The sequence below is a fragment of the Lithobates pipiens genome, unplaced genomic scaffold (genome assembly GCF_037356315.1).
Source record: "Lithobates pipiens isolate NorthernLeopardFrog02 unplaced genomic scaffold, aLitPip1_a1.2 Scaffold_30, whole genome shotgun sequence".
Classification (NCBI taxonomy): Eukaryota; Metazoa; Chordata; class Amphibia; order Anura; family Ranidae; genus Lithobates; species Lithobates pipiens.
The window spans coordinates 40,519,231-40,546,155 of record NW_027507791.1 but is presented as its reverse complement, the minus strand read 5'-3'; the positions used below and the strand labels follow the sequence as shown (position 1 = coordinate 40,546,155).

Below are 26,925 nucleotides of genomic sequence, written 5' to 3'. Positions count from 1 at the left end.
TACCACTTCTCTTGTCCTGTATGTCAGGTGTAATTCTCGATATCTCTCCTCATTCTGTATGTATGGACGCTGCACAGTACTACTTCCTTTGTCCTGTATGCCAGGTGTAATTCTCAGTATCTCTTCTTATTCTGTATGTATGGACTCTGCACAGTACTACTTCTCTTGTCCTGTATGTAGGGTGCAATTCCTGATATCGCTTCTTATTCTGTATGTATGGACTCTGCACAGTACTACTTCTCTTGTCCTGTATGTCAAATGTAATTCTCTGTATCTCTTCTTATTCTGTATGTATGGACTCTGCACAGTACTACTTCTCTTGTCCTGTATGTCGGGTGTAATTCCTGGTATCTGTTCTTATTCTGTATGTATGAACTCTGCACAGTACTACTTCTCTTGTCCTGTATGTCGGGTGTAATTCCCGGTATCTGTTCTTATTCTGTATGTATGGACTCTGCACAGTACTACTTCTCTTGTCCTATATGTCGGGTGTAATTCTCAGTATCTCTTCTTATCCTGTATGTATGGACTCTGCACAGTACTACTTCTCTTGTCCTATATGTCGGGTGTAATTCTCAGTATCTCTTCTTATTCTGTATGTATGGACTCTGCACAGTACTACTTCTCTTGCCCTGTATGTCGGGTGTAATTCTCGGTATCTCTTCTTATCCTGTATGTATGGACTCTGCACAGTACTACTTATTTTGCAACCTGAAGGTACAGTAATGTAGTGCACTGCACAAATTTCTACGGCTACTCAGCTTCTTTTTTTTTTAATGTGCAGATTTATTTGCGCCTACTTGCTCATATTAAGCCACGCCCCTAATAAAATGAAGCTTCCATATCCTTATCACCTAGTGAACTTATAGGAACACACACATACTGTATATATACTTATCCATACATCATAATAAAATAAAATATATAATAGATTATTAATAAGCTTAAAAATAAAAATAAATCAATAAATAATGATATAACAAATACTTCAGCAATAATATAAATCATTTAAATAAAATAATATATAAAAGTAAAACTCGCCTTGTACATTAATATAAGTTTCAGCAGCTTTCCACCTGTCCTGAATATATTTTCCACATTTGTACATTCCGGTCTGTGCTGCGGTTATGTTGGGGATCTGTGAAGTGTCACCGATGTTTATCAATTTCCCATTCATGTAATAGTATATTTTATTATTATTTTTATTCTTGCTGTGACATCTCAGACTTGGGGAATCTCCTTCTATTATGTCCGGGGGGGTCTGCAGGATGAGGACAGCTGGAAATGAAAGAATAGAAAGATCGTGTCATGCAGTGAAATGTGGAAAAGGTTTTATAGAGACCCTCCACATCAGATAATACGTCAGTGGACATCCCAACACAGGAACGTTCTACTCAATCTATGACATATCTACAGGAAAGTGATGTGGGAAGTAACCAACCAACCAGGCAGTGAATTTCCAAAAGAGCAAAAGGCTTCATTAACATCAGCTGTAGCTGGGAGCAAATTCATTACTCGAAGAAAGAAGGCATGCAGGCCTTTTCCTAACAAATTTTCACCATAGAATTATTCCCACAATTCCTTTATGTTTATTAAAAATGATTTATTATATTATAATTATATATATATGTGTAGCACTGACCCCCTGAAGGACCTGATGGTTTTTGTTGGGCTTACCATTACCTCACCTGTTCCTTGTGTCCGTCTTAGGGGTTGTGTAAAAAGGGGTTGGTCAAAGAATAGTGCTCCGACACTTATGCCGCCTACACACGCTCGGAATTCTGGCCAGAAAAAGACAGATGAGAGCTTTTCATCGGAAAATGTGACCGTGTGTACGCTCCATCGGAATTTAGCTGTCTGAATTTCCACCAGCCAAAAATTGATAGCATGTTCTCAATTTTCCAGACGGAAAAACTTTCTATCGGTAATTCCGATCGTGTGTATGCAATTCCGACAAGCCAAAAATCATGCATGCTCAGATTCAACTACGACTATTGGCTACTGGCTATTGAACTTCCTTTTTTTAGTCCCGTCGTACATGTTGTACGTCACCCCGTTATAAACGGTTGGAATTTGGTGTGACCGTGTGTAGGCAAGACAGCTTGAGCGGAATTCCGTCAAAATTCCATCGGGGAAACCATCAGAGCTTTTTCTGACAAGAAACGCGTGTACGCGGCATTAGTCCTTTTTCTTGAGATTTATTTAACAAAGACACACACTTTTGCAATAGACTGGTAGAGGATAAGAGGAATTGTAGTTTGGCAGGTTAGAGGTATTTCCTTGATCCAGAGGGCAAACAATTTCCACAGTCTATATCCTACAACCACTGGATAGGCCCCTCTCCTGACCTAGCAGCCGATGAGATGTTCAGTCAAAGTCTCTGCCACAGACTTGATAAATTTAGCGATCTTGTTGTGCAATCCTCTGCCACAGGAAGGCACAATAAGCTTCTTGTTGTGAAGTTAAAGAGTTGCCCCACAGTACCTGATTCTTTCAGCCGACCCGGCGATACTGTGTGATAGATAACCCAGGATGCATCCTCCGAGTCTCCAGGCTTTTCCAAGAGGCACCAGCCTTGTTGCTCAGTCCTCTTCCGAAAAAAGTCCTCCCCTAAATCCTCCAGTTGCATGGCTTTTCCCCTCAGGCAAGACAGCACAGGACCATCCTTAGATCAGTAGGCCCCAGAGCCTCTGGGCCTACTTTTCAGTTGCAGAGCCTCAGGCCAGCTGGCCCCGAGACAATGAAAAGCAGCACACACCTTAGGCCAAGAGGGCCATGAGGTCGGGATAACGAACCCCAAAACATAGCATCTGTACCTTAAGTATCCTTACTCCTTTAGCCTGTTGCATTACCAACACTTATCGCTGGTGACAGTGACACCCATGGTCAAGTGGAAATTAGCACAACCCAGCCAAACTGGTACAGAAGCCAGAATTTTAGTATAATTATTCTGAGCCAAACTGCAGCTTCAGACAATTTAAATTTAGGAGCAGGGCACTACATATAAATATATATATATATATATATATATATATATATATATATATATATATATATATATATATGAGTGTATCCCCTCAAGGGGGGATACGAGCATTAACTGTGGGGTCTCGGGCACCTTCAGCCCGAGGCTATGGAGTTCCAGGTAGGCCCAGTACCTTTAACTGGGTCTACAAAGCCAGAAAGGAAACCCAGGGAGCCCAGGTGAAGGCGATCGCTCTGACTAAGAGGAAGCCAGGGGAGGATCATTGTCTCGGGAGAGGTCTGGTGACCTGTCAGAGGTTGTCGTGTTGGACTGATCTGGGTACTGTCGTCAGACTGCTGAGTGGCGGTTGTTGCTACCTCCTCTTCCTGATCCAATGCCAAGAATGGCTGCGTATCGGAAATGTCTTGTGATGGATCGGAAAATAATTCCTGTGACTCAAGCGGAGGGTTTATGGTGATGGTGGTGATGTTGGGGGTAGTGTCATTGGGGGTGCACACAGCAGAGAGGATGAGGAGGGTGCAGAAGAGTAAGGCTGAGTGAGCCACTCAACCAAATCTGGTGCATCCTTTGACCTAATCGAATGCACCTTCTGCAACTTCCCACTTTGGCTCAAGCCTTGTGCTCCTGCCCTACCCCTACCACCCCTTCGGAAGGGCCTGCCTCTTCCTCTGCCTGTCATTTTTTAAGTGACCCTGTGACAAAAGTCTCTAGAGAAGTGCAGTATATGTGGAAGACGGTATATAACACTCTGCTTCAATCTGCCGTTTTGGGGGTCCACTGGTCTATCACACCAGGTATAATACTTTTTTCTAATTGCGTTTGTCACTCTTTGTAGTATCGCTGCAGAACCGCTCAGCAGTCACAATGCTGCACATTAAAAATCCACTATAATATGCTTTCTATATTTGAAAGTATTTTATACGTGTATTACACCCCTATGTAATGCACACCTAATAGTACACCTATACCAGTCCTTAAAAGGACTTTTGTGGAGCTATATTCGTTAGCAATTTGTGTCGCTACAGTCTGTCCCTGCGACACACAGCAACCTCTACCTACACTCACAAAAGAGCTGCAGAACTGCTCAACAGTCACAATGCTGCACAGTAGAAATGCACTATAATATGCTTTCTATATTTAAAAGTATATTATAAGTGTATTACACCCCTATATACTGCACACCAAACAATAGTACACCTATACCAGTCCTTAAAAGGACATTGGTGGACCTAATAGCTAGTGATTACAGACTGTCCCTGCTCCACACAGCAACCTCTCCCTATACTGACAAAAGACAGAATGTAAAATGGCCTCCAGATCAGTTCTATTTATAAGACCGAATAGCGCCGCTTAAATGATGGACGTGTTCTATTCTGATTATATTGTCCACAGAATATCAGTTTAGTGTGAATCTAGTGAAAGTTCAGTCAGTGTGAGTGTAGTGACCATTCATTTTTACTTTAGTGTCAGTTTATTTTGTCAGGGCAGGTTTACTGCAGTATAGTTCAGTGCGTTATGTACTGTTTAACGCAGTATATTTCTGTGCGTTATATGCCATTTAACGTAGTATATTTCTGTGCATAATATGCCATTTAACGTAGTATATTTCTGTGCATTATATGCCATTTAACATAGTATATTCTGCGCGTTATATGCCATTTAACGTAGTATATTTCTGTGCGTTACATGCCATTTAATATAGTATATTTCTGTGCGTTACATGCCATTTAATATAGTATATTTCTGTACGTTACATGCCATTTAACATACTATATTTCTGTGCATTATATGCCATTTAACAAAGTATATTCTGTGCGTTACATGCCATTTAACAAAGTATATTTCTGTGCGTTACATGCCATTTAACGTATTATATTTCTGTGCGTTACATGCCATTTAACGTAGTATATTTCTGTGCGTTACATGCCATTTAATGTAGTATATTTCTGTGCGTTACATGCCATTTAACATACTATATTTCTGTGCATTATATGCCATTTAACGTAGTATATTTCTGTACGTTACATGCCATTTAACATACTATATTTCTGTGCGTTAGTGCATGTTTAACGCAACTTCTCTGGAAGCTGGTAGTAGACACTGCTACTTCAGTGAGCTCCTGTAGCTTCCGGGTCCCATGCTGGGCGTCAGCCCTGCTGCTTACAGAACATGGGAGGTCTTCCCCTTGGCATGGGCATCAGTCAGAGGGTGCTTTGCAGTTTTTCACTGAATGCAAAGCATTCTCTTATTGGGCAAGGTGGGGGGGGGGGGGGGCAGTGACATCGCACTCTCCACCTTTTCCAATCAGAGAATGTTCATTGATGAGATGCAAAGCATTCCCTGAATGGCTCCCGTGGCAAGCAATTGACCTCCTGTGTTCTGAATGGAGCAGGCAGCTGCTCAGCATGGTTAGTGGAGATCGCCAGCTTCTAGAGGGATCCCACAGGTATGGAATATAGATAGTTACGTTGGTCCAACCTGGAGCAATGCAAGTATGTAAAGACATCCATTCCTGGAATTCTTCTTATTTATTAATAATGGATTTATTACATTATTAACTACAAGCCAATTAATAGTGTTGGTAGTTAAAACTTAACTAAATTAATAAAGAAACTCACCATCAGAGATAACATTTAGTTGGACAGGGTTACTATAAACGCCAGATCCCACTGAGCACTTATAAACTCCATTGTGTTCTTTTTTGGCATTAAATGTTCTGCTCTTTTCAGTCATATAGACTTTGCTATCTTTATACCAGGTGTAGTAATAGTCTCCACGTTTATCCTCTTCTACCGATCCCACGCTGCATGACAGAGTCACCCAATCTCCGGAGTGTACATTGTTCCAGTTGGGGCTCAGGGTGACTACAGGGGTGACTGCACCTTCTACAAAACAGTACAATGCAAATGGTTAGTTAAAAGAACTCACACAGGATGGCAATTGAATCAGGAGAATGTGTCAGAAACCATGAAATCAGGCCGAGACAGAAGTACAGTTAAATCACACTTGTTTAATAATGAAAGTAAATAGAACAAACGTAATCAAAACATAGCCAAAGTTCAGGAACCGGAACAAATAGTCATACAAGCCAAACATCAGGCAGCCAGAGATAAGCTTAGTAAAACAGCAAGCAGGATGTGGAGAAAGAAGGAATGTCAGCCAAGCAAGTCTTTAACAGGAATGCAGGCGATAGTCTCTGTAATGTTGACCAAGGCGAAGGCAGAGATCCTCTGGACTGGACGGCTTAAGTAGGCAGGACTGACGAGCAGGATATCATCAACAGCTGAGTAATTGTGGAGAGATGGGAGATGGCAATTAGGTGACAGCTGAGCGGACAGCTCTGAGAAGGAAGGGCTGAGCCGAGACCTGACAGAATGGCACATTTTGTGACCCATCCAAATATTTGCATGTCATGATGACAGGCTTACAGTACAGTTATACTGTACAGCCAGAGAAATATAGAAATTAGATAAAGGAGTCTAGGATCATTTGAATTGTCATAAAAAATATGCATTGTGTCTTTGGGGGCAGCACCATGCCAAACAACTCACTAGATCTGGCTAGGAGGCACCCACAGAGCAAGCTTTCCATGGACGGGTACCCAACAGTATCTCAAACCATAGAAATTCAGAAAGTGCGCTTAATTATCAACACTTTGGGATGTTCTGAATAAAAGTACTAACAATAACTTACAAAGCCGTCCATAACTCTGCCCCCAGCTACATCACTAACCTAGTCCCAAAATACCAACCAAGCCACTCTCTTCATCATCCCAAAACCTCCTGCTCTGTAGCTCCCTTGTCACATCCTCCCCCATGCTTGCCTCCAGGATTTCTCCAGAGCTTCTCCCATCCTTTGGAACTCCCTACCCCCAATCTGTCCGACTGTCCCCTAATCTATCCATCTTTAGACGATCCCTGAAAACCCTTCTCTTCAAAGAAGCCTATCCTGCTTCTAACTAACGCTGTTTTTCTTCCTCCATCAGCTCATCTCCCCACAGCTATTACCTTTTGTATCAATTGACCCTTCCTTTTTAGATTGTAAGCTCTAACGAGCAGGGCCCTCTGATTCCTCTTGTACCAAATTGTAATGTAGCTGTAATGTCTGCCCTCATGTTGTAAAGCAATGCGCAAACTGTTGGCGCTATATAAAACCTGAATAATAATAAATAATAATAATAATGAAAGAATTTTGATCGCGTAGAGTGTGGCCATTTTGTCTTTTGATTATATTTACATAGTTACATTGCTCCAGCTTGGACCATTCTATGCACATACCATACCTGGAAGCTGGTAGTAGAAACTGCTTCTCCAGTGAGCTCCTGTAGCTTCCGGGTCCCATGCTGAGTGTCAGCCCTGCTGCTTACAGAACACAGGAGGTCCTCCACTTGGCATGGGCATCAGTGAGAGGATTGCTTTGCAGTTTCTCACTGAATGCAAAGCATTCTCTTATTGGGAAAGGTGGGGGGGGGGGGGGCACTGACCATTACGCTCTCCACCTTTTCCAATCTGAGAATGTTCATTGATGAAATGCAAAGCTTTCCCTGAATGGTAAGCAATTGACCTCCTGTGTTCTGAATGGAGCAGGATTATTAATATTAATTAATAATGGATTTATTACATCATTAACTACAAGTCAATTAATAGTGTTGGTAGTTAATACTTAAATAAATTAGTAAAGAAACTCACCATCAGAGATAACATGTAGTCGGACAGGGTCACTATAAATGCCAGATCTCCCTGAGCACTTATAAACTCCATTGTCTTCTACGTTAGCAGTAAATGTTCTGCTCTTTCCATTCATATAGAATTTGCCATCTTTATACCAGGTGTAGTAATCGTATCCACGTTTATCCTCTTCTACCGATCCCACACTGCATGACAGAGTCACCCGATCTCCGGAGTATACATTGTTCCAGTTGGGGCTCAGGGTGACTACAGGGGTGACTGCACCTTCTACAAAACAGTACAATGCCAATGGTTAGTTAAAAAAACTCACACAGGATAGTAATTGAATCCAGAGAATATGTCAGAAACCATGAAATCAAACCAAGATGGAAGTACAGTTAAATAACACTTGTTTAACCACTTTCAGACCGGACCATTTTGCTGGTAAATGACCAGAGGTCTTTTTACACTTTGGCACTGCGCTGCTTTAACTGGTAATTGCGCGGTCATGCAATGTTGTACCCAAACAAAATTTGCGTCCTTTTCTTCCCACAAATAGAGCTTTCTTTTGATGGTATTTGATTGCCTCTGCGATTTTTATTTTTTGCGATATAAACATAAAAAGACCGCAAATTTTGAAAAAAAATGATATTTTCTACTTTTTTTTATTAGAAAAATCCAATAAACTCAATTTTAGTCATACATTTAGGCCAAAATGTATTCAGCCACATGTCTTTGGTAAAAAAAAAGTCAATAATTGTATATTTATTGGTTTGCGCAAAAGTTGTCACATCTACAAACTAAGGTACGTTTTCTGGAATTTACGCAGCTTTTAGTTTACGACTGCCTATCTCATTTCTTGAGGTGCTAAAATGGCAGGGCAGTACAAAACCCCCCCAAATGACCCCATTTTGGAAAGTAGACCCCCTATGGAAATTGATAAGAGGCATGTTGAGCCCACTGAATATTTTATTTTTTTGCCTCAAGCGATTGAATAATGACAAAAAAAATTTTTTTATTTTTTTTTTACACAAAGTTGTCACTAAATGATATATTGCTCACACATGCTATGGGCATATGTAAAATGACACCCCAAAATAAATTCTGCTGCTTCTCCTGAGTACGGGGATACCACATATGTGGGACTTTTTGGGAGCCTAGCCGCGTACGGGGCCCCGAAAACCAAGCACCGCCTTCAGGCTTTCTAAGGGCATACATTTTTGAGTTCACTTCTCACTACCTATTACAGTTTTGAAGGCCATAAAATGCCAAGATGGCACAAAACCCCCACAAATGACCCCATTTTAGAAAGTAGACACCCCAAGCTATTTGCTGAGAGGCATGTTGAGTTCATGGAATATTTTATATTTTGCCACAAGTTGCGGGAAAATTACAAACTTTTTTTTTTTTTTTTTTTTCACAAAGTTGTCACTAAATGATATATTGCTCATGCATGCCATGGGCATATGTGAAATGACACCCCAAAATAAATTCTGCTGCTTCTCCTGAGTATGGGGATACCACATATGTGGGACTTTTTGGGAGTCTAGCCGCGTACGGGGCCCCGAAAACCAAGCACCGCCTTCAGGCTTTCTAAGGGCGTTACAGTTTTGAAGGCCATAAAATGCCAAGATGGCACAAACCCCCCCCCCCCCAAATGACCCCATTTTGGAAAGTAGACACCCCTAAATTTAGGGGTACACTAGTGAGACTAGGTAATAAATGGCGGGTGCCCTGAAACTATAAAAAAATAACTAACCAACCAGCGTCACCTGTAATAGTTATATGGTGATCACTGGTGAAAGGGTTAACTAGGGGGCAATCAGGGGGCTTTATGCGGTAGTATATGGGGGTCCCTGGCGCTATAAAAAGCTGCGGCGAACCTAAATACCTACCTGCCTAACTAGCGTCACCTGTGACACTAATACAGCGATCAGAAAAATGATCGCTTATTAGGCTGGGTTCACACTGGAGCGATGTGGGAACGCCACGAATGCGCGGCGGGTTCCCGCATCGCATGCCTCCCGGCGGCAGTTCACACTGCCCTATGCGAACTGCTGGGAGTGTCAGTGAAATGTTAATGACACCCCCAGATCAGTTCGCATATCGCAGTGCGATCTGCAAACTTGGATTGCATGGTGTGAACACCCATGCGATCCGATTCTGCTGCGGACCAAAAAAAGGGTCCCGTGCGAGTTTGCGGCGGGTGCGGCGGGTGCGACACGAATTGAGCCATACTATCTGTATAGCTGAACTCGAATCGCACAGAGATCGGATGTGATTTGCACTGCAGTGCGGTGCAAATCACATCCGTTCTCATAAACCGCTGCAATGTGAACCCAGCCTTAGTGACACTGGCGACGGGGGGTGATCACGGGGTTAAACCTTTATTGGGGGGGTTAGGGGGGTACCTTAGAACTAAAGGGGGCTAACCCTAACTGCCCTAACAGTTATTACAGTCACAAATGACACCCGCCGGGTGATCAGGGGGTTAAACCTTTATTGGGTAATAAATGGCGGGTGCCCTGAAACTATAAAAAAATAACTAACCAACCAGCGTCACCTGTAACAGTTATATGGTGATCACTGGTGAAAGGGTTAACTAGGGGGCAATCAGGGGGCTTTATGCGGTAGTATATGGGGGTCCCTGGCGCTATAAAAAGCTGCGGCGAACCTAAATACCTACCTGCCTAACTAGCGTCACCTGTGACACTAATACGACGATCAGAAAAATGATCGCTTATTAGGCTGGGTTCACACTGGAGCGATGCGGGAACGCCACGAATCCGCGGCGGGTTCCCGCATCGCATGCCTCCCGGCGGCAGTTCACACTGCCCTATGCGAACTGCTGGGAGTGTCAGTGAAATGTTAATGACACCCCCAGATCAGTTCGCATATCGCAGTGCGATCTGCAAACTCGGATCGCATGGTGTGAACACCCATGCGATCCGATTCTGCTGCGGGCCAAAAAAAGGGTCCCGTGCGAATTTGCGGCGGGTGCGGCGGGTGCGGTGGGTGCGGCGAATGGCTAAACTCGAATCGCACAGAGATCGGATGTGATTTGCACTGCAGTGCGGTGCGAATCACATTCGTTCTCATAAACCGCTGCAATGTGAACCCAGCCTTAGTGACACTGGCGACGGGGGGTGATCACGGGGTTAAACCTTTATTGGGGGGGTTAGGGGGGTACATTAGAACTAAAGGGGGCTAACCCTAACTGCCCTAACAGTTATTACAGTCACAAATGACACCAATGCAAAAAAAAAAACAAAAAATGACATTGGTGTCACTGTGACTGGGGGGCAGGGGTAATTGGGGGGGTGATCGGGGGGGTGTGAGTGTGCCTGGCATGTTCTACTGTATGTGTAGAGTGTTGGTGCAACTCACCGATCCGCTCTCCTCCGTGTCGGAACGAAAAATACCGACACGGAGGAGAGAATACATCACTTCCTCTCCTGTGTTTACATTACAGGAGAAGAAGTGATGTCACGGGGGATTTCTATTCATCGGGAGCGATCGCGAGGGGGTGGCCATGAACGAATGGCCGTCCCCTCGTCCGGGATCGCTCCCGCACGAATACCGACCGCCGCAGGCACCGGGCGGGGGCCCGATCGGGCCCCCGACCCGCGGGAAGGCAGGGACGTACATGTATGCCCATATGCCTGCCCGTGCCATGCTGTCGACGTACATCGTCGTGTGGCGGTCGGGAAGTGGTTAATAATAAAACGAAATAGAACAAACGTAGTCAAAACATAGCCAGAGTTCAGGAACCAGAACGGATAGGCAGACAAACCAAACTTCAGGGAGCTGCAGATAAGCGTAGTAAAACAGGATCTGGAGGATCTGGAGGATGTAAGCAGGATCTGGAGCCAGAAGGAATGTCAGCCAAGCAAGTTGTCACGGTACTACTTACAGTGAGCCCACAGGTGAGCAGGTGACACGGGATCCCCCAGGGCGTGGAATCTAAGAGCCAGCCAGTATTCTGCCAGGGACCCTCTCACGAAGGTTTGGACTTAGCTGCGTGCTGACCCCAGGTCATGACCCCCAGGTTCACCCTGCTCGCTAGGGAAGTACCAGAAGACACTGTTAGACAAGGATGGATGGATTAAGCGAAGGAGAGCCGGATAGAAAGCCAAGGTCAGAGCGGGCTGCAGACAACGTAATCAGAGCAAGCCGGGTTGATACACAGGGGATCAGTTGATTAGGGGTCAGGTAAAACAGGTTACACAAGGGAGCTCAGAAACAAATGTTGTTCAAGCAATAGTAGCTGGTTAGAAAGGGATTTAAATAGAGAAGTGCCGGGGGCAGCGACACCCATAGCTGCAGAGTGCACAGAGCTGAACACCAGCTAGTGGAACAACAGATGCCAGCCGACCTACTGCAGTAAAGGTGAGACACAGATCAGCTCCGCAGCTGATCTGTGACACAAGTCTTTAACAGGAATGCAGAAGACAGTCTCTGTGATGTTGACCAAGGCAAAGGCAGAGCTCCTCTGGGCTGGACGGCTTAAGAAGACAGGACTGAGGAGCAGGATATCATCAACAGCTGAGTAATTGTGGAGAGATGGGAGCTGGCAATTAGCTGACAGCAGAGCGGCCAGCTCTGAGAAGGAAGGGCTGAGCCCAGACCTGACAGAATGGCACATTTTGTGACCCATCCAAATATTTGCATGTCCTGATGACAGGCTTACAGTACAGTTATCCTGTACAGCCAGAGAAATATAGAAATTAGATAAAGGAGTCTAGGATCATTTGAATTGTCATAAAAAATATGCATTGTGTCTTTGGGGGCAGCACCATGCCAAACAACTCACTAGATCTGGCTAGGAGGCACCCACAGAGCAAGCTTTCCATGGATGATTACCCAACAGTATCTCAAACCATAGAAATACAGAAAGAGGCAGCAGACCAAAACTAGATGTAAGATCACTTTAGTTGTTATTAGTTGTTGGTAAAAAAAAAAGTTGTTGGTAAAAAAAGTCATATAAAAAAAATACAACAGGTTTTGGGGGCAACACCCGCTTTATTAGGGCTCAACACAGGATACAACTTGGATGGACTCAGAGAAGGTAGTGACTTCACAGACCTATATTACAACCAGTATTGAACTCTCCGCATGGAGTAACAATCCAGGCTAACAGCAGTTGCTAAGCAGAAATGGAGCTCCAAGTCACTGCTTTCTCTGAGTCCATCTAAGTTTTATCCTGTGTTGAGTCCTGATGAATGCGAAGTAGCCTCCCGAAACACTTTGGAAGTTTTTATATAACTTTCTGTTTTTGGTCTGGTGTCTCTTTCTGTATTCTTATGCTATGAGTTGCTGTTAAGTGGCCATTTAGGGAAGCTTTGCTCTATGGGAACTGCCTCATCAGAGCCATTGAGCTTGTCTGATGTTTTGCAACATCAAACAATGAAAAATTTGCAGTTTTATAAGACAACTTCCATTTATTCACGTAAATACAGACCGTCCTTTCAGGATTTAATACAATAAATAATCTGTTAGTAGATTTTTTTTCATTTACTGACCTGTGTTCCTCACTGCCAGTACTGGAAGAGAAAAGAAGAGAAATACCTATAAAAGAGTCACGTACATAATAAACTAATTTAAAACTTGAAATATTCTAATAATCATTTCCTGTTGTATTCTTGCATTAAAAGGACTGTTTAGGGGAATTTTACCGTAACTATGCTTGGCTATACTCAATGCTCTGCTAGTTCAGCCCTATAAAGGTTACTAGAGGGGTCCAGTTTATTTCTATTCAGTGGTAGGAATTAGGGAAGAGCTGAATCGCCCTGAGTTTGGTTCAAGTTGAGTTTGGGGAACTTTAAACATTTCCAGCAAATTACATTTCCCTTTTGGCTTCTATTTAACGAAGAAGTCAATGTAATTGCCCAAATATGGGCAGTAATCATATTTGGGCAGTGATGTCACCTGCCCTTTTCCCCATGTAGCTGAGGATTCTGGCCATGTAAAGCAATGTGCCTGTGATAGCGGCGGTTGCCAGGGATGCGGCGGTTGCCAGGCATGCAGCAGTTGCCAGCATCCGCTGCTTCCTTAGACATAATTGGCGGCAGGCGTTATCCCTCCCCCTTTTTCTGGTCCTAAGGATACAACACATGGGATTAGGAGCTAAAGAAAATCTACTCAATGGTGTCCCACAAAAGGAGAAAACCCAACAGTGGCTCAACAGTGGAATTAAGTGGAAATCATTTCTATTCCGCAGTAAACTTCTACATAACATATATGAGCTACAGTTAAAAAAAATAGACTATTTATATAAAACTATCTGCTGTGTCTGAGCTTAAGCACACCAACATTGCTACCCTGGGAAAAAAAACCTTGTTATGCATCAATGGACAGAACATGACAATTTATATTTTGCACGAGCTGATGATCTGTGACTGTGGACCTGAGCTGATTGGGAGTGGTCCTCAACTTAGTCTCCTCATCTCAAAAAATGTATATATAAAAAAATAAAATAAAATAAAGATATAATACAGCCAACAGTACCTGGTACTGATACTGTTATGGCGAGGCCCCAGATTCAAAGATTTGTGACAGAATATAATATTGAACACCAAGGTATGGTATATGAGGTCAATAGATAAGTAATTCCATCTTGCTGAGGGATTGACTCCCTGTGTTCTCTAAAGAGATGGCAGGAGCTCAAGCAGCACCCAGAAAAGACCAGCGCTTACTATGTGTAGCAAAGGCTACTACAGTAAGGTGAGCAGATTTTCAAAATGGAATCCATGGACACCCTACTGACCATGGACACGTCTATTAGGGGTTCCGGCAGGGTCGGTAAAACATGGTGCCACCCCCAGGCTCGGCATGACAATATGGCTCCACTTTTAAAGAAAGGGGGCAGGGTTATCCATTCCGTCAAATGATTGGCTCAGCCGACCAGAGGCAGTAGGAGCTCCACACTGTGTCACAGGTTGTTCCTTATTTCTTTTGTATAACCTGTGAAAGTTTGTGATTTGCAAACTCAGTGAATCCTGGGGATTCATAGCCAACATATGGTAGCGGCAAACCCAAACCATATCCCTATTCATTAGTCCTACAGAATTGGATGTCACCATTTTTAAAGCAAATTTCTTTGTCTTGGGAATTTGTTTTAAAGTAGGATTAGTCCAGCACTATTATGCCCTATACACACGATAGGATTTTCCGACAACAAAATCCATGTTTTTTTTTTTCTGACGGATGTTGGCTCAAACTTGTCTTGCATAGACACGGTCACACAAATCTTGCCAGAAATCCTGAACGTCAAGAACGCGGTGACATACAACGCTTATGACGAGCCGAGAAAAATTAAGCTCAATAGCCAGTGCGGCTCTTCTGTTTGATTCCGAGCATGTGTGGAACTTTGTGCATTGGATATTGTGTACACACGATCTGAATTTACGACAACGGATTTCGTTTTCGGAAAATTTGAGATCCAGAGCTCAAAATTTGTGTGACGGAAATTCCGATGGAAAATGTCCCATGGAGCCTACACACGGTCGGAATTTCCGACAACAAGCTCCGATCAAACGTTTTCCGTCTGAAAATCCTATTGTGTGTATGGGGCATAAGACTGAAATACATAATTACTTCTAGCATTATCCTCTCCCTCCCGTAGGAGTTGTCTTCCTGGCTACCAATCAGTTATCTTTCCAAAATTTTGGTGATATTATTCTCAATTTCCCACAGCCAGTTCCCCATATAGCTAGTCTGCCATCTTGTACTTTTTTGCTTTATAAATATATTGGCTCATGGTCAAGCAAGATCACGACAATCTTATCTCACGGATGAGAAATGATGGCTGTCCATCGTTTAGGAGTTTCTATGTCCTATTACCATTTTGATCAAGTTTGACTATTCTCGTTTACTACAGAACAAAAATTCATTGGTCATGCACTAAGCAACATGTTTTTAGCACAAAGCTGTACAGGGCCATGCACTGAGAACAGCTATCTGACCACATATGTGTCAAACTCATATTATAGGAAATGATAACTCATCTTACTGGAATAAAGCAGGAAGGAAGTGGTCCCTGCCCCCCCCCCCCCCAAAAAAAAAAAACTCACAAGATAAAAAATTAGAAGATAAGAACCAAATTGTTGTTCCTCAAAATGGACTGGCCAAAGTTGTTGTTTTTTTTTAAGCTAAGCATAAAAGTAAAACATGTCTGTTTATCCATTTTACAACCATCACCAAGCTTCTTCCATCTGAAAGTCCAAACGTTTCGGTAGAATGTTTTGGAGCTTATGCCTCTTCATAATCAAGGTGAATAAGTGCAAGGGGAAGGAGCATCAACATAAATCTTTTTCTTTTACCTTCATGGACAGGTCCAGGTTTAAGCTGTCTGTACCTTGATAGGTTTGTGTTATGAAAAAATCAAATGAACGCATTCAATAATGCCATTGGAGACTTGGTGAATGTAATTCGAAAGTACTTCAAAATTCCATTTGGCTTTACCTTTTTATTCTGGAATGAATTGAATTTCCTAAATGAAAACCATATTCACTACAGTGAATTAGTTCTTTCATTAAAAATGTTCCACCCTTTTTCTTTAAAGGTCCTCCAGTCAATAAAAATCCTTGATTTTACCCCATTAACAATTAGAAAATGAAACGGACATTCCAAAAATTTTAATTTTTGAAGAAAATTGTACAAGTGTAAGGCCAGGTTTACTTTGAGCTGAGTTTGGGTTAAAGCGGAGGTCCTCCCTAAAGTGGACCTTCCGCTCATTGGAATCCTCCCCCCCTCCGGCGCCACAATTGGCACCTTTCAGGGGGGAGGGGGTGCAGGTACCTGTACAGTACAGGTATCTGCACCCACTTCCGCATAGCTATCTACGGAAAGGGGCGTAGATGCAGAATCTACGCCCCTTTCCGAAAGTCCCCCCGCTGCCTGCTGGGAAACACATGGATCCCAGAGACAGCGGGGACCATCCTTATTGAGCAGCGCGACTTGTGCATGCGAGGTAGGGAACCGGGAAATGAACCCGAAAAGCTGCACTTCCTAATTCCTATACCCAAGATGGCGGCGGCAGCACCCAAGAGACGATCGAGAGATCGGCTTCGGGTGCCGACATCGCGGGCGCGCTGGACAGGTAAGTGTCACTATTTTAAAAGTCAGAAGCTGCAGTATTTGTAGCTGCTGGCTTTAAAAAAAAACAAAAAACGTGGACTCCCGGCGGACTCCTGCTTTAAGGTCAGGTTTAGGGTTCAGTCTGCAGTTCACGGTTGACCTACGACCTCTTAACAGGTCACTAGGTAGCAAAGTACACAGATACATGGAGTTCCCATTTTTAGTTATTCTTATGCCCCGTACACACGATCGGACTTAAAAACAATAAAACCATGGATTTTTGTTTGAAGGATGTTGGCTCCAACTTGTCTTTCATACACAAGGTCACTCAAATATTGGCCAACAATTACAAACATGGAAACATGGTGACGTAGAAGACGTACGCCAAGCCGAGAAAAAGGAAGTTCAATAGCCAGTGTGGCTTCTTCTGCTTGGCTCCGAGCATGCATGAACTTTTGTGCGTCGGTCTTTTGTACACACCTTCGGAAATTCCGACAACAAAGTTTTGTTGGCTGTAAATTTGAGAACCTGCTAGCCAACATTTGTTGGCGGAAAGTCCGACATCAAATGTTCAATGAAGCATACACAAGGTTGGACTTTCTGCCAACACGCTCACATCCAACATTTGTTGTCGGAAAATCCGTTTGTGTGTACGGGGCATTATTGTTGGTCATTATTGGCCAGACTGGATGTATTTTTAGCTTTTTGTTCCAAAAAGCTATCAAGAACCTCCAGCCAGTGGGACAATCATACTGTAGATTGTAGCATGTCACTATGTGAGAGGGATGATGGAAAAGTGGGTGGGTGACATCGCGATTTTTACCTTGACCAATCAGGGGAAGCCCTGATAAAAACACAAGGCTTCTCATGATTGGCTGACTCTCAATTCCAGCAGCATACAGGCAGTTGTTTGTACTGCTGCCAGACCACAGCGCAGCTTACTGTATGTAGCTAAAGAAGCGTCCACCCCATCATTATGTGACAAAAATAATTCATTTTGGCCAACTTGGCCTGACCAAACAATTTACAGTGCAAAGAAACTTGGAATTCTACTTTAATGTGGTTATGCACTTACCGTATTTATTTTTGCATATCCCCTTTGACTATTATCCCATCCCCCTTTTTCTGGTCCTAAGCATACTGCACATGTGATTGAGAGTTAAAGGAAATCTCCCCAATGGTGCCCACAAAGCAGAAAACCCAACAGTGGCTCCCTAGCCTTTTCTTATGCCTCGTACACACGATCGGACTTTCCGACAACAAAACCGTGGATTTTTGTTCGAAGGGCGTTGGCTCCAACTTGTCTTGCATACACAAATGTTGGCCAACAATTACGAACGTAGTGACAGACAAGACGTACTGTATGTGATGTCTCCATTATGAACGCTAGTTTTACAAGACCGACCGCTTCCAGCTCATACTTGATTTCCGAGCATGCGTGAACTTTTGTACGACGGACACACGATCGGAAAGTCCGACAAATAAGTTTTGTTGGCAGGAAAATTTGAGAACCTGCTAGCGCACACTTGTTGGTGGAAAGTCCGACAACAAATGTCCGATGGAGCATACACACAGTCGGACTTTCAGCCAACAAGCGCACATTTTCCGTCAGAAAATCCGATCGTGTGTAAGCGGCATTACACTACACTATAGTGGAATTAAGTGGAAATCATTTCTATTCCGCATTCAACTTCTATTTAACATACATGAGCTACATTAAGAAAATAAACTATTTATAGAAAACTATCTGCTGTTTCTGAGCTTAAGCACACCCACGTTGCTATCCTGTCAAAAACCTTGTTATGCATCAACAGACAGAACATGACAATTTATATTTTGCACGCGCTGATGATCTGTGAATGTGCACCCTAGCTGATTGGGAGTGGCCCTCAATTTAGTCTCCTCATCTCCAAAAAAATTAATAAATAAAATAAAGCAAAAGATATAATACAGCCAACTGTATCTGGTACTGATATGCCGCGTACACACGTAGCCGACTATCCGGCGGACTTAGTCTGACGAACTTCCCGCGGGACTGTCCGCCGGACTTTCCATACGGGCTACTTGCCCACACACGGCACATTTTCAACGGACTAATACGGTGTACTAAGTCCGCCGGACTATCCGCCGTACTTTTGAAATGAACAGACTCGCTCACACACGCGGAGGAAAGTCCGCTCATTTTGAGCGCGTCTCCAGGTAGCTGGGGCCAGCGAAGGAGGCATCGCTGGCCCCGTCACCTGGTATGGACTTAAAGGGGAACCCCAACGCCGAAAAAATCGGCGTGGGGGTCCCCCCAGGTCCACATCAGACCTTTGTCCGAGAACGCTACCCGGCCGGCCAGGAAAGGGGGGGACGAGCGAGCACCCCCCCTCCTGAGCCATACCAGGCCACGTGCCCTCAACATGGGGGGTGCCTTGGGGAAGGGGGGGCCGCGCGGCCCCCCCACCTCAAAACACCTTGTCCCCATGTTGATGAGGACAAGGGCCTCTTCCCGACAACCCTGGCCGTTGGTTGTCTGGGTCTGCGGGTGGGGGGCTTATCGGAATCCGGGAGCCCCCTTTAATAAGGGGGCCCCGGATACCGGCCCCCCACCCTATGTGAATGAGTATGGGGTACAATGTACCCTTACCCATTCACCTGTAAATAAAAGGGGGTCTTCTGTCCGTCTTCGGGGGTCTTCTCGCCGGACTCCTCCGCTATCTTCTAGCTCTTTTGCTAGCGGAGGAGCCCGGCATTCTTCTTCGAAGGAGGCGTCGCTGGCCCCGGCTACCTGGAGACGCGCTCAAAATGAGCGGACTTTTCTCCGGGCAGGAAAAGTCCTTTCATTTCAAAAGTACGGCGGACTGGCACACACATGGCCGGACTGTCCGCCAAAATGCGAGTCCGACGGAAATATTGGAGTGCAAAAATACTTTCTAAGTCCGCTGTACTTTTGGGTAAAAAAAGTCCGCCGGAGGCTACACACGGGGGGATTCGACTCGAGTCCGCCGGACTTTTCCACCAGATTGTTTGATCGTGTGTACACGGCAATACTGTTATTGCGAGTCCCCGGATGCAATAATTGGTGACGGAATATAATATTGAACACCCAGATATATGATTTAACAAGTAACAGGTGCAATGTTCAGATACCCCGGTATTGCTTGTATATGGTCCATACTCGTCCAAAGGGGCAGGTATCAGGGTAGCAAGAATAGGTCAGTCTGTCAGAGCTGCCACCAGAGGAGACCAGAAGCAAGTTCCAGTTGAACAAGGAAAAAACCAAGGAGAGGGGCGCCTCTTAGAATATATCAAAGCACTTTATTATAAAGAACAATATCCACTCACATGGAAGTAAATTACTTTCGGTGCATCACTGGGATGAACAGGAGGAACTACAGATAGCAGAAGGTCCTTTTTGCTGACAGGAAGTAGCACATCAAATCCCAGGGGCGTGGAGGGCAGTGAGTCATGAGATCCTTGCAGGTTATCACCGATGTAGCGGTTGGACCTCTTGTCTGGTCACCGCAAAAGATGGAGGACGGCCGTGCAGTATTGGAGCCAAAACGAGGCTTGGATCGCAAGCGGGGTGGCACAGGATGATGATGTCACTAGTGACGCTGCTTCCTGCCAGCAAAAAAGGACCTTCTGCTATCTGTAGTTCCTCCTGTTCATCCCAGTGATGCACCGAAAGGCATTTACTTCCATGTGAGTGGATATTGTTCTTTATAACAAAGCTTTTGGATATATTCTCAGAGGCGCACCTCTCCTTGTTTTTTACCCAGATATATGAGGTCAGTAGACAAGAAATTCCATCATGCTGAGAGATTGACTCTCTGTGTTCTGTAAAGAGATGTCAGGAGCTCAAGCAGCACCCAGAAGAGACCAGCACTGACTATATGTAGCAAGGGCTACTACAGTAAGGTAAGCAGATTTTCAAAATGAAATCCATGGACACCCTACTGACCATGGACACGTTTATTAGGGGTCCGGCAGGGTCAGAACAGGTGGTGGGCATAACACCAGCATGCAAAGTGCGCCACATTAAATGTTGTGAGATGGTCTTGAAGGGCCTACTTTGCTCTGGGCTAGGAGGGTAGGTCCAGGTGTGCACTGCAGGACACCGTCACAAGCAAGGACAAGGCGGTTGATAACCCATATCCTGACCTCCCACAATGAAGTCTGTACAAGTGGAGAGGGAGGGACTGTGAAAACTACATAATGTCAACATGTGACGTCATCAATAAACCCATACACAGCTGGAAGCAGCCACACCTCTCACACCTCTTGTGATTGAGATATATATATATATATATATATATATATATATATATATATATATATATATACACGAGGGGTCTTCAAAATGTTTCCTCACTTTTATATTTTCGCTGGAAACGGTGAAGGCGGAGGGGTTTTGTTAATGCTATTAAAAAGTCGGTAGGCTGCTTTCCAACAACCTATTCAACCCCCCCGTCTGAAGCCAATATTGTTAGTATCTATAGCCGGTTCATGTTTACACAGTAAAAGCTAGTTGCTAAGGAGTGGGGTTGGGAAGCTGGTCATGGAATCCCAAACTACCGACGAGTCCTCAGCTGTCAATGGGCTTCCCCGCTGACAGCTGAATAAAAAAACATTTGCCGGTAAAAAAATAGTAATAAAAAAAATGGTTTGGGCCCCCCCCCCAGTCCATACCAGACCCTTATCTGAGGATGAGCGCTTCCCTCCTGAACCATACCAGGCCACATCCCCCCAAGGGGGATGTAGGTGGTTTGGGTCAGGGGATCCCCTGTTACCCCCATACACGCCTTATATAAAATGTTGAGTGTAGGGCAAGCATGTATGTAAAGCATGTATGTAAACATCAAGTGGAGTGAGAGTAATAATTCTAGGGCCAAAACACAATGAACTCTAAACTGTTAACTTGAAACTGATAACCTTTAAAGGCTTTTGAAGTGTCACCTATAGAGAATTTTTGGCACCATAGTTTTTTTTTGCAATTCCATGGGCGTGTGCAAATTTAAGACCTAACATGTTTAGTAACTATTTTTTACCAAAAAAATGGGAATAATATTGTGTTTGCGGTAAACTTTGTTTTAGTGTATTGTCTCCTGAAAATATGTGTTTGATAAATAACTGTGCAAATTGCATGGAAGAAAAAAAAATTGCAACTACCACCATTTTATTGTCCAGGATCTTTGCTTTCAGAAAATGTATATATTTTTTAACGGGGATATGATCATCATCTAAAAATACATAAGGGGGGATATGATCTCCATGTACAGTGGTGTGAAAAAGTGTTTGCCCCCTTCCTCATTTCCTGTTCCTTTGCATGTTTGTCACACTTAAGTGTTTCGGAACATCAAACCAATTTAAACAATAGTCAAGGACAACACAAGTAAACACAAAATGCAATTTGTAAATGAAGGTGTTTATTATTAAAGGTGAAAAACAATCCAAACCATCATGGCCCTGTGTGAAAAAGTGATTGCCCCCCTTGTTAAAACATACTATAACTGTGGTTGTCCACACCTGAGTTCAATTTCTCTAGCCACACCCAGGCCTGATTATTGCCACACCTGTTCACAATCAAGGCATCACTTAAATAGGAGCTGCTTGACACAGTAAGGTCCACCAGAAGATCCTTAAAAGCTACACATCATGCCGAGACCCAAAGAAATTCAGGAACAATTGAGAAAGAAAGTAATTGAGATCTATCAGTCTGGAAAGGGTTATAAAGCCATTTCCAAAGCTTTGGGAATCCAGCGAACCACAGTGAGAGCCATTATCCACAAATGGCGAAGACATGGAACAGTGGTGAACCTTCCCAGGAGTGGCCGGCCGCCCAAAATTACCCCAAGAGCGCAGCGACGACTCATCCAAGAGGTCACAAAAGACCCCACAACAACGTCCAAGGAACTGCAGGCCTCACTTGCCTCAGTTAAGGTCAGCGTTCATGCCTCCACCATCAGGAAAAGACTGGGCAAAAATGGCCTGCATGGCAGAGTTCCAAGGAGAAAACCACTGCTGAGCAAAAAGAACATCAAAGCTCGTCTCAATTTCTCCACAACACATCTTGATGATCCCCAAGACTTTTGGGACAACATTCTGTAGACCGATGAGACAAAAGTGGAACTCTTTGGAAGGTGTGTGTCCAAGTATATCTGGCGTAGAAGGAACACTGCATTTCATAAAAAGAACATTATACCAACAGTAAAATATGGTGGTGGTAGTGTGATGGTCTGGGGCTGTTTTGCTGCTTCAGGACCTGGAAGACTTGCCGTGATAAAAGGAACTATGAATTCTGCTGTCTACCAAGAGATCCTGAAGGAGAATGTCCGACCATCTGTTCGTGTACTCAAGCTGAAACGAACTTGGGTTCTGCAGCAGGACAATGATCCTAAACACACCAGCAAGTCCACCACCGAATGGCTGAAGAAAAACAAAATGAAGACTTTGGAGTGGCCTAGCCAAAGTCCTGACCTGAATCCTATTGAGATGTTGTGGTATGACCTTAAAAAGGCCGTTCATGCTCGAAAACCCTCTAATGTAACTGAATTAGGACAATTCTGCAAAGATGAGTGGGCCAAAATTCCTCCAGGACGCTGTAAAAGCCTCATTGCACGTTATCGCAAACGCTTGGTTGCAGTTGTTGCTGCTAAGGGTGGCCCAACCAGTTATTAGGTTTAGGGGGCAATCACTTTTTTACACAGGGCCATGATGGTTTGGATTTTTTTTCACCTTTAATAATAAACACCTTAATTTACAAATTGCATTTTGTGTTTACTTGTGTTGTCCTTGACTATTGTTTAAATTGGTTTGATGTTCCGAAACACTTAAGTGTGACAAACATGCAAAGGAACAGGAAATGAGGAAGGGGGCAAACACTTTTTCACACCACTGTATAAATACAAAAGGGGGATATGATCTCCATGTATAAATACATAAAGGGGGTATGATCACCATGTATAAATACATAAGGGGAGATATGATCTCCATGTATAAATACATACGGGGGGGATATGATCTCCAGGTATAATTACATAGGGGGGGATATGATCTCAAGGTATAAATACATAAGGGGGGGATATGATCTCCATGTATAAATACATAAGGGGGGTATGATCTCCATGTATAAATACATACGGGGGATATGATCTCCATGTATAAATACATAAGGGGGATATGATCTCCAGGTATAAATACATAAGGGGGGGGGATATGATCTCCATGTATAAATACATAAGGGGGGGTATGATCTCCATGTATAAATACAAAAGGGGGATATGATCTCCATGTATAAATACAAAAGGGGGATATGATCTCCATGTATAAATACAAAAGGGGGATATGATCTCCATGTATAAATACATAAAGGGAGTATGATCACCATGTATAAATACAAAAGGGGGGATATGATCTCCATGTATAAATACATAGGTGGTCCATACAGACTTGACTGGTGTAAAGTTCTTCACTTTAGGATCAACCCAATGGACTAGGGGGCGCTCTTTACATATATGATGACACACAGATGCCCCTCAGGAATTAGTTCTGGCCAACTCAGTAGATTTCTTCAACTACGAACTGGTCGCCTTCCTCAACACACAAAATATAACTGGATACTGGCATTTTATAGGTAAAGGAAGGAATTTATTTTCCCCAGCTGCAGCCAATTGGATCATGCTTTACATAGGTTATTTTGCCTTTCTCTGGAATAGCTGTGAGTTTAGGATGCTGTATAAAGAGGTCTTCTATTTATTTATTCAGTTTTTTTTTCCCTATTGGTTGAACTGGGTCTACTTGTGTCTTTTTCTCTTTCAATAATTTTTATTGAATTTAACTCTTTGGTAAATACATCATGTATAATCAGAAAATAGAAATAAAGCAAAAACATAACATAAAAAAACAGAAAAAGTACTTGTGTCTTTTTATAAGCTATGTAACAATATAACTATCTAACTAGGGGAGAGAGAGAGAGAGAGAGAGAGAGAGAGAAGTTTAATTATTTTTCCCCCGGTGTTAAAATTTCAGGACTACCATCCACAGCACTGACCTATTGGTGGTAAACAGCAACAACCCTTCTTTTGCTATTCCCACTAAGCCCCCCCCCCCCCCTTCTGTCCTGTCTGCATCCTGCCTTATTATTGAAGAGAACGTCACCGGGTAAAGTGAAAATGAAATTTTCCCCATCACATCCAACCACCAGGAAAATAAAATGAAAGTCGTCCACTTACAGATGAAGATGATCGGAGTCAGATGAGACATGGCGACCGCTCCGTGGGAACATAGTCCTATTCTCGCCTCTGTGCTGAGATAATGAACAATCACAACTTCCCCTTTTTGGTCAAACTCTGAGTTTGGTCTTACAATAGAAAAATGTGTTGGCAGGAGGTGGAAATTCTACACTTTGTAAGACGAAAGAGGAAATTGGTGTGCACTCACACCAGTACTAGTACATTCAGAGATGCTCAATCACAGTTTAAATATATGGTGGCTGTATTTATTTCAGATAATCTTTACAGAGAAATATATGAGAGCTTCTATCACTGCCCCCCTTCTGAACACCCATTGGCCGCCATGTTGGTTCCTGGCTTCAATACTTCCACTGATACAGGACAAGTATGCTAAACAGGGAATGCAAAGGAAAGTCAGAAGTCCTTAACTGCATCCTTGTTATGAATTGGGCTGGCCATAGATTTTGCACTCTTCTTTCCTTCAACCTTGGTTTGAAGGAAAGAAAATAGCTTGAATTCCCCCATCACCCAAGACCTGTTATAAATTAAAAGGTGAACGAAGGTTCGCAGTCCAAGGACCACGGTTATGGAACGCTCTACCCGCGGACATCCACTCGGAAGAAAACCATCTGGCCTTCAGGAAGAAGCTCAAGGCCCATCTCTTCTGAAGACCCAGATGGGCACTGGCGGCAAAAGAGCCCCGAGGCGATTTAGTTTGCATATGTAGCGCTATACAAGTTATTCATTCATTCATCAACACAAGTCAGTGTGAGTCGGGTTGCCACCTTTTCTTCAAGCCAAACCTGAACACTTTAGGGGCTCACAGCAAAAACATTTTTTAAGGGGGGATGCTCTGGTGTAAAGAGGAACTCTGATGTAAGGGGAGTTTCTGCTTACCAAACCTCCCACTTACATCAGAGTTCCCAGCATTTACCCTTAAATCAGGGTTCCCAAATACCCCCTAAAATCAGAGTCCACAGTGCATCCCTTACATCTGAGTCCCCCTTACCTTAGTGTATTCACTTACTTAGAGGCAAGAGAGAGAGAAGGGAGGGTGAGGGGAGAGTTCAGTCACAGACATTGGATGGTTTGCTCACTCATCAAGGATGGAGGCTCAGGTATGGACACCTTTCATCCACGATGTATCTGCCGGTTGCTGAACTACAGATTTCCAGACCACACATCCCTTTCCAGAGGACCAGAACACCGGAGATTGGAGTGGGCAGACAGAGGTGTAGGGGTGGGAGGAGGAGGAGCAGATCAAGCCCTCTCTCCTCTCTTGTCTATGTATGGGAATGGGTCCTGTGCACACCCCTATGCACTCAGCGGTAGATGGTACTCGGTTACTTGGGGAGCCACAGTCCATTCTGAATATTGTGTCCGGGTTTGAGGAGGTCTGAAACCCGGACACACAGTTCAAAACCCGAACTGTCCGGGTGAATTCCGGACAGGTGGCAGCACTAAGTGTGAGGTTTTCCCACTATCAGAATACAATGATCACTGCTGGAGGCTATATCCTACTAAAGTGGCCAAATTTTGATCTGTATTTATGGCTGGCTTTAGTTATTTAAAGGATTAAAGCCAGAAAATCAGTGTAGCACACCCCACGTAGGACCTGCAGATGAAAGGGATCCCTCATTCCTGCCCAGCCAGGTACCCCGAATCTTCACAGTCACACAGAGTCAGAGAACTTGGATAGGGTTGAGAGATTATGGGATGCCTACTTGACTTCAGCAAAATCTTCAGGGACAACTTCCTATATACATTCTATATACAGTGTCCTTCACTTTCCTCCTGCACACTCTTTGTTCCTCTCTTCCTCTGTACAGCTCCTGCTGGTTCACTCTTGGTGGAACTGACAGTCCTCTTGTCAGCTCAGTAGCAGCCCATTACAGGCAGGAACTCAAAGTCCCTTAAAATAGCACAATTAGAGTGAAACAGCTTTCCTTGTGGCCACTGATCCCAGCACCACTTC

General features: G+C 43.8%; 1 protein-coding gene across 1 annotated transcript; it reads right to left on the bottom strand.

Annotated features, from left to right (window-relative positions):
* Window positions 1–978: 978 nt before the first annotated feature.
* Window positions 979–25,071, bottom strand: LOC143942688 (low affinity immunoglobulin gamma Fc region receptor III-A-like). The gene is made up of 5 exons (XM_077464064.1): window positions 24,951–25,071; window positions 13,176–13,196; window positions 7,675–7,941; window positions 5,605–5,871; window positions 979–1,278 (listed from the first exon to the last, which is right to left on the bottom strand). The coding sequence occupies exons 1-5, from the start codon at window positions 24,979–24,981 to the stop codon at window positions 989–991; spliced, it is 876 nt and encodes a 291-aa protein (XP_077320190.1). The 5' UTR covers window positions 24,982–25,071; the 3' UTR covers window positions 979–988.
* Window positions 25,072–26,925: the final 1,854 nt, after the last annotated feature.

What these genes read in the sequence shown, in the direction of transcription:
- LOC143942688 (XM_077464064.1), bottom strand. Translation starts at nt 24,981, where the DNA reads ATGTCTCATCTGACTCCGATCATCTTCATCT. An exon ending in ACTGGCAGTGAGGAACACAG is followed by an intron (nt 7,942 to 13,175) that starts GTCAGTAAATGA and finishes ACTGTTTTGTAG; the next exon opens with AAGGTGCAGTCACCCCTGTA. An exon ending in ACTACATGTTATCTCTGATG is followed by an intron (nt 5,872 to 7,674) that starts GTGAGTTTCTTT and finishes ACTGTTTTGTAG; the next exon opens with AAGGTGCAGTCACCCCTGTA.